This window comes from Trichogramma pretiosum, unplaced genomic scaffold (genome assembly GCF_000599845.2).
Source record: "Trichogramma pretiosum strain Unisexual culture from Peru unplaced genomic scaffold, Tpre_2.0 scaffold72, whole genome shotgun sequence".
NCBI classification, from domain to species: Eukaryota; Metazoa; Arthropoda; class Insecta; order Hymenoptera; family Trichogrammatidae; genus Trichogramma; species Trichogramma pretiosum.
Window position 1 is genome coordinate 681,668 of NW_019640833.1, and position 14,315 is coordinate 695,982.

General features: G+C 42.0%; 1 protein-coding gene across 1 annotated transcript in view; it reads right to left on the reverse strand.

The window, feature by feature from the left end:
- LOC106656291 (transcription factor kayak) overlaps positions 1-4,000 on the reverse strand; it is a 48,737-nt gene extending 44,737 nt beyond the window's left edge. The window contains exon 1 of the mRNA XM_014377169.2: positions 3,163-4,000. Within this exon, the coding sequence (XP_014232655.1) occupies positions 3,163-3,552 (390 nt within the window). The 5' untranslated portion in view covers positions 3,553-4,000. The remainder of the gene's footprint in view (positions 1-3,162) is intronic.
- Between the last annotated feature and the right edge of the window lie 10,315 nt (positions 4,001-14,315).

The following is a 14,315-nucleotide window of genomic DNA, read 5'->3' on the forward strand; positions in this document are numbered from 1 at the left end:
GTGGCTTTATATTAGAACTGCCTTATTATACACAGTAGAAGAATACATTACAACTTTTCTCGTTCGAATTATTTGTAATGCTACAGAGCTGTATCGCGGAAATGCGGGTGCTTTGTAAGACTCCTGTGTGTGTCTTTTGGCTTAAATTACATTATAATGCTCGTATACGTTATGCAATTTTTGTTAGTACAATTTTATTGACCGTAAAAAATGGACGAGAACAAACGAGGAAAAAGGTGAAAGTTTGGCCGTATATAATGTACATATACTTGAATTAAAAATGGCTGAAAAAGCATCAATTGCTACCAGATTTGAATTGATATTTTTGCCAGATACACAATAAGGGCCATAATCATCGATGAAATTTCAAGATATAACCATGAAGTTATAAAAATTTATAGATAATTTAATAGTAAGTTAATGCTATCACAATATATCAAAGTACTGTAGAATTAAGAAGTTTTTTCTGATATTTTTAAATGTTTTTGATTAAAAGCTATCTACTCGTAGATATTTTAGAAATTGAGTTAGAACTTTTTTATTTTTACTTTGGTCTTTTAGTAAAACTTTTTAGATTTCCTGTCTATAGGATTAATTATAATGAATCAAAATTTTTTTATAATGCATTAATTGAGAGGACAGTAATCAAATAAATTAAGAAGATATCAAAATTTCTAAATCGCGGATCAAAAGATATTGGATAATTGATTGTAGTTCCAAATATCTGAAAGTCTGCATTTTCTTAGGAGCATCATTTATAATTCTTGACGCGTTTTCCACTTTAAATAAGAGATGTGATTTATATCTCTCTATGAGGACAACAATTCAAAAATTTACCAAAACTTTGGATTTCTCGATGACTCAAGACTTTTTGAAGCCTTTATATGATGTAGATTATTTCGCACACACGAAGGTATAAACGGTTGCCTAACGATCTTGTGAGTAGTGTTTACACACGAACTTGAAAAGTATTTGTGACACTCGCGTGAAGTAGGGTAATTACGCTGCAGGAAGGAGTTGAATTCAAATGTATGAAAAATTCCAAATTTCGAAATGAACTGTTGGTAGTTACTGTGCCTTTGAACACGTGATACAGATTAAATTCAAATCAGGCTTTGATATGCATGGCAAGTTCAAACGTATACAGCGATTGTTTTCGAACTTTTGCAGAAAAAAGGGAGCAAATAAAGTAAAAAAAATAACATTTGGAATGTGCATTATACACACGATGAGTCATGGAAATTCCGATGATAAGACAAAATCATCGCTAATCTTATTTGAAGATTTGGTTGCGATAAGGCGATCGAAAAAAATTACTTTATTGACAACAAACGTATATGCGAACTGATCTAATGTAAAATTTCTAATGGCTGCAGTTTGGCACGTGTCTATTGGGAAAAGTAAAGAAAAGTGATAATTAGCTATTATTGTCAAGTTAACTCGATCGATCGATCTGAAATGTATCAAGCATTTAAAAGCTCGTGCCTGTACAAGCATGGATATCGATGATTTTCAATTAGGCTGAATTGTCATTACATTATTTGCCTTACAATGCTAGTGTAGCCACAGTCGATCATTATTTTTAGTTCTTATCGGCGGTCGAAATTTAAAAAAGCCGTCGTACTTATCGCACGTTTTAAAATGCAAATAATATACAATTAAGCTCTTAAGACGTCAATTAACCACGCACGCGTTATTAATGTACGAAAAAAGGGAATGCTTAAAAAACGGAAAACCGATGAATCTTAGCCGATCGAATCGTCGCGAAGAGCAAAAAGTAACATATATACTTAACGTACGTACAAGAATGTATTACAAATCGAACGATTGGTTTTATGTATAAGTTGAGATAGAGTCCAGTGACACGTACGTATAGGCACACGTTCATTGTGTAAACATGTATGCACGGCTAGGTATACGTGCCAGCACGACCCTCATGTATACACATACTTCGAACCGATGCAAATTCGATCGCACTCCGCTCTATAAGCGTTCGAGTTATTTATATCTTCTTTTCTTTTCTTTTTTTTTTCGGAAATCTGGGATTACAACAGATCTGGCCGCGCGACTATATTACAGGTACCATATATACGCGCGAATGCGATCGCACGAGAATCTGGCTCGGTTTCCCATACAGAGACACACAGGGCACTTTCGTACTCGCATGTGAGCATTACAAGTATGCCTATTAGTGGCAACGCAGCGCGAATATTGGCGCACGTGCGTGTGTATATGTAATCCAAACATGAGTGTATATACGGGTTCCCCGTCGAGATTCGTGTGACGTCAGTGGCAGCATAACACAGACACACGCACACACAGTACGACCTTATATGCGGCACCTGTATACAGGATTGCGAGCATGCCCCGCTCGAATCATACATATGCGCCTATATGTATATGCGATGCAAAGAAACTCGCGCGCACATGCCATTACTTGTGGCGAAACCCTTTCTCTTCTCGCCTGCATCCTACGACATTATTACGCGTATGCGCATATAGAGTTGCTTTAATGGCAATATATATTTTCACTGCTTTCTACGCGAAAAAAGCGAGGGCTCGAACTAGGAAGAAGGAGGAAAAAAAAGAGCGCGCTTCAAAACGCGAAACAATGATAAAATTGCGCTCGTATAACGATTATCTTATTATGCGTTCTCTTGCACTTATACGAGGAGTTGAATGAAAGTTGTAATATTATATATCCAGCTCGAGAGTCGACAGTGTGTTTATATGCACATATCTCTCTCTCTATACGTATACACGACTCTGTGTGTAATACAAATGCATGTGTGCGTATATATAAGCGAGCTGCACACAGGCAGCACAAGGCCAGCCGGATGCTGCAGTAGGCACAGCAGCAGCGGGGCTCACCGCTCGCGACGCGGAGCACTGCGACTGGCCACTACAGCCATCGGATGCTTGGCTCGCATACATACGCACACACACACACTCGAGGCACTTGGAATCATCAACGCGTATATCGCCGCCGACGACGACGACGTGCTTGCTCGCGCGTGCACGTATACCACGCGAGCTGTGTATTTTATATTATTATGCACCGAGTACGTAAATAGCTCGATAGCGCGCGCGCGAAAACGAGTGCATTATTGCAGCTGCTATATAATACAATTTATAAATGCTCTGTGAGCGACTTGTACTCACGGTCGTGCAGGCGGCCGAGTACGACGGCACGAGATTGTTGATGGCGAGAAAGCTCCGGTTGGCCTTTCCACCCAGCTTGGCCGACAGCAGGGACGAGGAGCCGGCCGACTCGAACGACGATCCGTTGGAGTTGCTCGCCGAGGCGATGCTGCTGCTCTCGTCCGACGAGCTCTGATTGCTGCCGGGGTTCTCATCGTAATTCGAGACGACGGACGAGAGTAGGCCCGATTTTCCGTTACCGATGCTGCCCACCGACGTGATCACTCCGAAGGGCTGCTGCTGATTAGACTGTGGCCGTTGCTGTTGCTGCTGTTGTTGTTGCTGCTGCTGCTGCTGTTGACGTTGCAGTTGGCCGAGGAGGCCAGTGCCGCCGAGCACCTCGAGTTTCATGTCGCCGTTTCGATCCTCCGGCTGATTTTCGACTACGTCGAGGCCGTAGCCCCGGCGTTTTCTTGCCAATGTGAGCTTTATTTTGGCCGCCACCTGTTTACCCTTTCAAATGTATGCACGACGGAGCGCAGCTCGTCGCGCTCCGAAACTCAAAACTTTTATAACGCCGCACACGCACTGTCGTCTACCGCACACTCACGCACTTTTTGTTTTGACAATTTCGCGCCGAGCGCAGAGAGTTTATATGTGTAACTGCTGATATATTATATAGGCGCACTATTGAATGCACACAACTCGTGCATAGTAATAATTGTGGTTCGCGAGAGCCGCCGCGCGACGACTATTGTGCAGCTTCTGCTAGACTGCAGATTATTCAATCAAACGATGACGAAACGACGCTGAATGAAAGAGAGCAGCAACAAACGTTCCTTTTCGGCTAAATAGTGGCGAAAAATTCAAAGTAAAACAAGGCGAATTGTATCGTCAAAACTGCCGTAATCGAGAGAGTGAGAGAGAGAGAGAGAGAAAGAGCGCCGCGAGCTAAGAAACTTCCTCGGGAGGGAGAGCAGTAGACGCGAGCGCGGGTGGAAGGGACGCGAGAGGGGCAGTCTATATATGTATATGAGCACGCGTTGGCCGTATAGCCTGCAAGTATTATATAGTCTCTGTAGGTGTGTATGTATACGCTGACGGATCTCGATGTAAGAAACGTGTATATAGGTATATATATATTTGCGGCGTTTACGTTGCAAAGGTTGTCTGGCGACGAGAAGCGCGTCGAAACTGTCGATGAGTCACGCGCCAGCGCGGGGGAATACCTCCCGAGGAGCAACTTTTCGCTCGCTCTCGCGCGAGCATGTTTCTGTGTGTGCGCTTGTCTGCAACTCTCCTCCGTCGTCGACGACGTCCAAAGCATATAGTCCATTTGCAAGTGTGTGTGCGTGCGCGTTGGCGAGAGAGCCGAGCTAGCGAGTGGTGGCGCGCGCGAATATTCCCACTCGCACACGTTCGCTTGTGTGTATGTGTGAGTAAAAGAGAGAGAGAGAGACATGCAGCACGCGAGCGTCAGTCGCCCTCCTATATTGCGAATACCACTCGGCAATTTTCGGAGTGAGGTGAGGTTAGGTCTTGTGACGTATACTACACCGACGACGCATGCAGTATGCACTGTTCCGTTGCATGTATGCGCGCCTCCTGCTAACGGCCATAATATTATACGCATAGCCGCACTGCCGACTGCATCGTAACTTCGAGAAAGAGCGCACGACGACGACGACGACGACAGCAGCAGCGATGATGTCAGCAGACTCGAGCCGCGATGCACATGTATATAATACACACAAGCACGTGCTCGCGAAAAAAATAGACGGCTGCGCGCGCACACACCACTTGGCCAATATTTTGAATCGAGCACGGAGCATCTCGTGGAACTGTCGCCTCTTTCGAAGTGGGAAACCAGCTATCTCTCTCGCCAGCGATCTCAGTTTTTTTCTTGTTTTTGAAATTCGCTCGGCAGGTGTGATTTATGTATATTGGGCGGAATCCAAACTGGATTTCCAAAGATTTGTACGGGTGGGGATCGAAAAGCCGATACAGAATTTACTCCGGTCATAGTTTAACTGAAAATAGAAAAATACTCCAAGTTGATTTTACCCAAAATCATGGAATACTAGATTAGTAAATTGTATATTTACGTCAAGTTCTCCGAGTTATTCAACGAGATACCGGCGTGCGAGCGATTGTAAAAAATTTTCGCGTCTCCATAGTCGTCATCGATGCGATTGCTCATTTATAGGAAAGACGATGAAGTCACATGGCTGCACGCGAGAGATCTTTATTCGAAAAACAAGCGTCGCGGTTCAGCACGCGACGATCGTATCGCTCGATAAAAGCATACGATCGAGCCCAAGAGTGATATGTATTACTATATGAGCTATTGAAACTCGTCGACACATGTATAATATCTGCATCCGATGAGCGTTACGTGTATATATTTTATATCGATCATAGGCACTGTGTCAGCTCGAGGACTGTAATTGCCATTGTTATTGAACGACAATCAAATCGTAAATCGAACTTTGAGTCGAGTATGAGCGAAGCTGTCGAGATAACCGAGTCGCTCTTCGCCTTACTGCGGTTAACTTTGTATTGTTCGTGCAGCTAGAATGACACCAGGTGCGATTGGTGGTATAGCAGCGCATAATCATCGAAGAGTCTGAAATTGTAAAATTTCCAAAAATTCTCGTTGATGCGTTTCGGCAAATACTTGCGAATATTCGAGTAAACGTATCACAGGAATGTTGGAAATTCTCATTTTTGTAACCAAACTGGCGGAATAGATCCCACTGCAGGCACCATTCGAGATATAAACAGGTAGTCGAAGTAATGTGCAGCCAAGTAAGCGAAGCGAGGGGAAACGCAGCGAAAGCGACGGCAAACGGGCTCAACGGTTATTCGCAAAAAAAATTCATATACCCGAGGAACGAGATCGCGCGGAGATTCGAAGAAGTCCGCGATGAGTCATGCGTCGTCGTAACCGCGCGCGAATCGCGTGCGCGTAAGACGAGTTCCGATGGGTGGAGGAGCAGAGCAAGAGACTAAGAGTGTACACGATACAAGCTACTATTAGAGAATAACGCTTAAAGTATACATAGATGAATCCCCAATAAATGGGAAAATAGCGCAAAACTATCGAAAACGCGTGTAATTGGTACATCTGTATATTGTAAACACGTTTCCCCGTTAATGCATTATGGACTGCTATGCGCCTCCGATGAGTCATGCGAGGAACATTTGCGAGAGCGGCTAGTATAGAGTATAGCTTGTTTGGCCCAATGGATCGCGGCTACCTGCTGCGGCGGCTTCTCCTCCGCTTCTTTCGCGCGCATTCGGTCATCCGCGCGGGAGGGGGATTTAAATCTTGGCGCTCGGTATAGGTATATGGGTATTTTCGGATCGCAATTAGAATCCGTTTCCCGAACATACTTCATTCTTTCGTCAACTCCATAAGCGCCTGCAAAGGACAATAGTCAGATGAGAGAGCGTATCATTCAGCGAGTGTTCAAAGAATGAGTTCAGATACAATATGTCGCAGTATCTGTGAAAGCTCGCCATTTCTAAGCTCGCTGACTTTTTATAAACCGACTGATCTGCCTATCTATATTGTGGATCGCCTAAATTATACTTCAATATACACGTTTGAGAAAAGTACAACTTTACAGAAAAAGAGTACATCAAAAACAAATTATCCTAAAAAAGCTGACTCAATAACAAACAATAACAAATTTGGTTACTGCAAAAATAAAAAAAGAAGGTATATTTTACAAAAATTCCCTCAATATGAGATACTGAATTTAGTCTAAGCTTCCTTCTTTTTTTGATTTTTTTAGAACATTTTTGCAAAGAAAAACAATAATTTAAAATTTACAGAAGACATCTCAATGGCTTTTTGAAAATTATAATCGAAAGAAATCTTGGAAAATCTCTTGGAAATGTTAATTCTCATCATATACCATAATGCTCCAAGTAATGGAAAAACTTTCGAGTCTCACGTGATTTAGATTTTACTTAACTGGGCTGTCTCATAATTTATGATAATTTTATAAAAGATTAGACCAATTATTATGAAGAGAGCAGTGATATCTTACAAAATCGAGAGAAAGTCCTGAAGCCAAGCTAATATATGAATCGTTCAATAGTAGCCTTTGATAAATACAGCAAGCTTAATGAAAAATTGTGTTTACTGTGTATAGATATAGCCGTAATACATGGGAAAATGGAACATATGTATTGAGAAAATCAGAGATTCGGTGTGCTGTATATCTATACATGGTAAACACAATTTCCCGCAATAAACGAGATGGAAAATCCTCGTTTTGTCATAACAAACAGGCGAACAGAAATGGACTTTTCTCTGGCGAAGCTCACCGCGAGCAATTAACCTTGTAAAAATACAGCGCGGCAAATCGAGCTCTTTCTAAGGAGATGCTATTGCTGCTGCTGCTGCTGCTGCTCGCAGCCGGCCGATACCGATCTATTTGCTCGAGGATCTGTATGGCACGTACGACGCAAAGCCGATCGACCCTGAGATTCTGCTGTCGGCCGCGCGCACTCGCAGGCCAAGGCAAATGCTCACCGCGCAAATTCATCCGATTTTATGCGCTGCACATATGTGCGGTTTAGCTTTTCACTCGTCTAATGCTTAACGTCCACATTTTTTCGTTCAGCAAAAGAATATCTGCAAATCTGGGATCCTTAAGAAATTAGAACGTGAAAAATAATTGGATCAACTCGAGAGTATTTATTTTATAATTTTATTTTGCAACTAAATTTTTATAAAGTTCATCTTAATGTTGTGAATTGACAATAATACTTTTTTCCTCGTCGCAAACTAAATTACAAATTTGATTGCAACGGTAGTAAATAATAAATACATACAATTAATTATTTTTAAAATATTCCAATTCAATCACGATAAATCAAATTAATTGGTATAATTTGAAAATGGGTCTGTTGAATTGAAGAATTTAGCATGCATTAAAAATTTGTCAAGCATCCCAAATCGGTGAGTTTTTCATCAAACTACAGTTCATTCTTTCAACGAATCATTCAACTAGTCAAGTGCAAAAGGGTCAGTTTTTTAGAGTTTAAAATAACGCGTGAGTGACGAGAGAGTTTGAATTAAAAAACTATCGATTTGCCGAATAACATTAAAGAAAATGAATTGATTAAGACTCGATAGGTACAAGAAATATTTAAGACAAACATGCTGTATATCATGAACAATAATAAATTGAATAGGCAACGACGACTACAACGACAACGACGACGACGACGACGACGATGACCATTTGAAGAATTCAAAATATTATTTTACTATAACTCAACGAACGTATATACAATTGTAATGTATACTTGTCACAACACTAGATGCCTTTAAAAAATTAAACAGCCGTATTATGATAATACTTGGCCGCGTGAAGAAGCAACTTATTTTCCCCAAAACGGTGGTAGATCGTGCCCTGTCAGAAAGGAGATTGCAATGAGGCAGGCACCTAACAAAATGACGAACACAAACATCAACAGCATCGCCAGTATCTCTTTATGGGTGCAGGTGCAGCTGTCATAACATAAAAAATAAATAAATCAATTTCACGTTAATTAAGTGCATAGTTTTGCTAGTAATACATGTGCAATATTTACTCTTTATCGTTTAATGGTATTGGAATCTGTCTGTCCCAAAACTCGCGCTTGTGATTCATGCTACCACTCAGACTATCCTTTCTTGGTTGATGCTAAACATTGAACAGAGAAATAAAATTAGCAAAGGTTACCATCTGTTTAATCGTCACGTTTAAACTGCAATATTTTGCCGTTCGTCCGGATGTCAACGTATCCGATCTTAATCCGAATTTTCTTACACGGCTTTTAAACGTCAAACAGTTGAATGAGTCGAAAAACTGACGCCCATTCAACGATAATTGCGCGCACAATATTTTGTCGATACTTTGATGGTTACTTACGTCTATGACATCCTGAGACTGAGTTGATGCCTTACTCTTATTCAGCGGCAAGATACCATCGTTTAGTACTGGGACCATCGTTGCAAAGAGATTTTCCACGTGCGAGGATTTTTAATTGGTTGATTAAAAATATTAACTATCATTCGTCTGGATAACTGAGAGACGATAAAAGTCCGTTCTCCGCGTGACGACGAAGTAGTAGTGTGCCCGAGGCGGGTAAGAAAAGCCGCAATGTTTACAAATTTTATTCGGCCAATACAGTTGCGTGCGCTGATCGTCGTAAATTTTCGATTAGAGCAAATTACGAATTATTGTCCGTTCGATCGTCGGCGCGAAATTCGAGTACCTATTCGATTATAGTGACAGCTCATCCTTGTAGCTGTTGAATAGCACAAGTTCATTGATTTCAGGATCGATGTCACTTTTTTAAAAAGGAAAAAATCAGGATGTTTGTTTGTTTGTTACGTGTTTACATCTTATACAGGACAAAGTAGCTGAAGTGTTAAGGGAATATTTTGCATAATTCGACGCCTCGATAAGGAGCCGCTTCGATCACCCTCGTCACTATTTTTGGCCTCGCTCGCTCGAGTGAAATCATTTTGCCTGTATTTCAGCGTCCATCTCGAAGGAATTAAATCTACCATTGAATATGCATCGATCGTCGAGGAAAAGACACAAGGCCAAGCGCATCTAATAAATCGTATTCGACTTTTATTTTTCAGTCAAATAATTAATCGGGAAAATGAGGCTTATATGACCGACGAAATGTTCAATGAAAAATGCATCGTATTGAAGTGCGCGTCGAGGCATTCGATGACCAAATGTCCGATATTGTTTTCTATTGTGTTTTTAGTTCGTTCGGTCGTGCGTGCGTGTCGCAGAGCAAAGAAACACGTCTTAGAAATTGCACAGCTCGCAGCAAGAGAGCTTATATTTATTTTTAAAGTCCCTCGAGGAAACGTGTGTACGTATAGGCTATATTATCCTTGACCGAGAACCGCGAGGCTCTTCTGTTTCTCCGTGTCTCGCTGCTCCCGGCTCACGTAAATACGTGAGAAAAAGGATAAACAGTCTCGCGAGCGCCGAGAAAAACACGCTCGGAAAAACTCGCCGACGCATTTTTGCCGCTTTTCATGCTTGTCGCGGACTCGGAACGCTTTATATCATAGAGCGAGAGAAAAGTGCGATTGCGACTCGAGCTGAGATTTATAATTGAATGTCTTTCCCAAGGTGCGAAATGGCGTATTACGGAAAGTGCGCACGCGGCTTTATTACGCCTCGGCAGCGGAGCACAATAAATAAATGCACACATTATGTAAACGCAGGCGCGCTCGGACGCGATTATCATTGATGCAGGCGCGTCCAGTAGTACTCGTGCGTCGATGCGAAACAAGTGCAAACGAGGTGATAAGTCGGAAAGATTACACCGACGTCGTCTTGACGTGGGAAAGCTCCTCGCGCGACCGCCACGCACATGCAGCGACGATCACTCGAGCTCGAGACTTTTTATCTTATCGTCTCGTGTATATATACGTCCGATGCTGCTGCTGCCGCGCGAATATCGTTGACTTTGCGCGCGAGCCAAGAAAAGAATATACAACAAAGTCAAAAGTGTGCGCGACCTTTGAAACGATCGAAGATCGAGAGACGCCTTTCGAGATCGTATCTTTCGCTGAATTTCTCTGTCAAAGTCGAGCAATTTGGCCTGTTATTTTGAATCCAACAGCTGAATGAACATTCGACTCGATCGATAAAACCAATTGGTGTTCATGAAAAACTGCGCATCCGAGCGAATGAGTGCATCTTCGCGACGCATCGAGTCCTTACAACGAATTGTCCAACGGTCCAAAAAGAAACTTTATGATGCATTCGCAGGAGCTAGTTCGAGCTTACTTATAAATTAAATGCGTATCTAGTAGGATCGTTGCATAAGCCAAAATAATGCAAACCGTACACGCACACAAGCTGGAGCTCGAGAGCTTCGAAGAGACAATCTGCATGCCTATTATAGCCTGCACGCTTGCATTTTCTTCGAAGCCAGAGACCAGCTGCGAGTCGCGAGCGCCTTATTTACACAACGGCGCGTACATTGTCCTGCGCGCGTGTGTAGGTAAACTCTCGCGCGACTTTTGACCGATTGCGCTGTTATATAAGGCCTCCTCTAGTATCTACGACCATTAATAGGAGCTATGTACGTAAAGTATTCGGTCGCTTGTCACTGGCCAATGTTTGGCTTGGGCCGCGCAGCCGCTTTTGCCTGCACGTAAATTATTAGCCTACCAGGCGCCTTGTAGAACTCGTGACAATGAAATATTTCGTGCAGCTGTGCGCGCGCTGTGCACGAGTGGGGCCTTTTCTGCCCTCCCCCGCGCGACTGTCTCCTCCAGAAACGAGAGCGAACGAGGCAAAAATTTGAACGGGATCTCGCCAAAGTAGCGTTGTTTGTGCCTTTTGAAACTACTTATTCGTTTCGAAAGCTGCTTCATTAACGGAGAGTCATTTTTTTTGCATCCAATGACTATGTCAAATGGCGTTTCTCCGATTCAGAGATTAACAACCTGTTTTATTGGCCCTACACGCGCTGCGCCTCGTTGCGATTCAGTCTCTCTCTCTCTCGAACGTATAAAAGGCCAGTTAGACGTCGAGTGCAAAACAAACAACGAGCGCTATTATGACACCCGATCATAAAGGAAGAAAGGGTTGACGCAAGCCATCGCCACCAGCTGCCCGACCAGGTTGGGGAGGCTCGTACATTAAAAAAAAAAAAAAAAAACGGGGGGAGAGGGTTGGAACGCACACGCGTCGATTCGCACTTTCGAGCTCGTTATAATAAATTCATACGTGACTTTTTAATGTACCTCCCCGCGTATTAGGTATGTAGCAGTAAATGCAAAAATGACTCCGAATGCGTATATAACATGGAGATAAACACGACGCTGGGACAGTCGGCGCACGTGCGGCATTATATCTAAGTACACATATAATATAACGAAGAACAAAACAATCGTTTCGACATATTATATAATAATCTAGTCGATTCTTTCAACATGGCAAACATGATTTTCAAGGGTTTTGCGAGGAAACTCGAGATTTTCAACGTAATCTCGGATCGGCAACTGATTGCCCTTATACTGACTTTCCGAAAAGTTGATGCTATTATAAGGATGCGTTCGACAGAGAGAAGTAGCAGCGAGTGGTCTGATATAGATGCACACGCAGACAATGCGGTATTCTCGTACTCCGGAGCGCACTCACAATTACAAGGTGTCCGTACAGAATAGTGCGTAACTGGATCGACTACTTAGACACATCGGAACGTTCGATCGACTAATGAATTCCGCAGCCTCGCATTGACGATAAATTTCAAGTCGCGGGGAGGTCGCGTAACGTATTACAGGCACGCGCGATATTACAGCCGAGCACAATTGCTCGATCCCTCTTGACGCCGCCGCCGCCGCTGATTTGTCTCCGCGTCACGGCCCTGACAAAAACAGCGATACGCGTACGTAGACGCACGTGCAGCTCTGATATTATTTTTCGCCGCGATCCTCCAAATTCTCCTTGATACGATAAAAAAACAGAGAGCGAGTTATCGACGTTTCAAGATACATGTACGATTTTCGGAATATACAACGAGGTTTTTTTCTGTCGTCTCGAACGCAAGGGTTTTCGGATATTCTGTGCATTATCTGATCGCTTTGCGGGATGATTCGAGTGAAATCGGAGATCGGTATCGCGACGACGATCGTCATTACGCCACTTGACATTTATACAAGTCTTTACAATAATTATCATTAATGACCGTATTGTAAGAAAACAAATCAAAATAACATACGCACGCTCATTTCTGCTCTTATCTCGAGCTTTACCGAATCGACGCTACAAGTCGAGTCGAGTCAAAAAATCATTCGTTACATTCGCGCATTTTAAATCGTATACATGAAACCGAAGATGCCGCGCACGCATCATTGTGTGGCTATATATTTCAAGCTCCACGAATGTGTACAATGCCCCTCTCCGAAACACAAAAGCGTTAAAGGAAGCGAGGTACTTCGTTTTTGCTTCATGGGTATGTTGCCAAGTACGTTTATTAGATCTGCGCGAGCGATAGCTCGGCAATAACAAAAAATCAAGTTCTACTCGCGCGTTTATAAGTCGAACTTCCGAAAACGCGACGATCCTCGGACAAAGTCCTCGACGTATCGCACAAGAAATATCGTATTGTTATGGCGATCGTGCTCGATTGTATGCTCAATGAAAACCTCAACGAAGATGATTAACGTATCAAGCTGTTCGAAGAACAAGGCATGCCACACTTTGTATCAATATTACCAACAACCAATTGAGACTTCAAGTTTAAGGTGTATATAAGTCTTGTAATTGAAACAATTTTAACTGAAAGGATTTTTCTACTTCTTTCCATTGGATTTTATAAAATTTCAAAATGTTGATTTCTCACTAAGATACAACCGTATTTGTGGGGCTTTTCATATACTTTGCGTGTTAATTTTTTTTCTTGTTTTTTCTCAAGTTTTGTATTTTTCAAAGATGTCTCTTGATGAGGTGATCGGACCTATATAAATTGTTCTGTGCAAATTCTTAAGCAAACACTTTTTAACATTTTACGTTTTTTAAAGTCATTTCGATTATTCGTTGAAGGTGACCAATTCGTTAAATTCGGTTCCAAGATGCAATTGTAATCGTTGATTTTGTAACTTAAACACTGCATATAACTTGGAATATTAAGACAAGTTAGGTGCATTCTGGAAATACGTGGAACGTCGGACAATGCGAAAAGAGAAAATTACATATAAGAGGAAAGGCCCATGGAAACGGCGCTATATCTCAATGAAAGATCAAAGTTTAATAGTTTCAAAAAATGCATCAATGAAAAGAGGAATGAAAATGCTTACCAAAAATTGAATACTAACTTATTCTATTTCAATTCTTATGAGCGTGTTGGAAGGACTTTTACACGCGAAATATGAATCTTGCCGAGCAAGTATGAAAAATTGCCTTTGTATTGCGATAGCAGAAAAATTATAAGGTTTCATCGTTGTTCTTATTGCTTACGTTTCTAAAAACAAACATTTTGCCTTTGCGCGCACGCGTACGAAACAAAGGCAAACGAAGAGGCGGCTATTAAGTACATGTGTAAAGGCAATTATTCGAAAGAACAAGAAAACCAACGAGAAAAGTACTGCGCATTAAATTTATTAAGGAAATTCGAGCAATAAACTC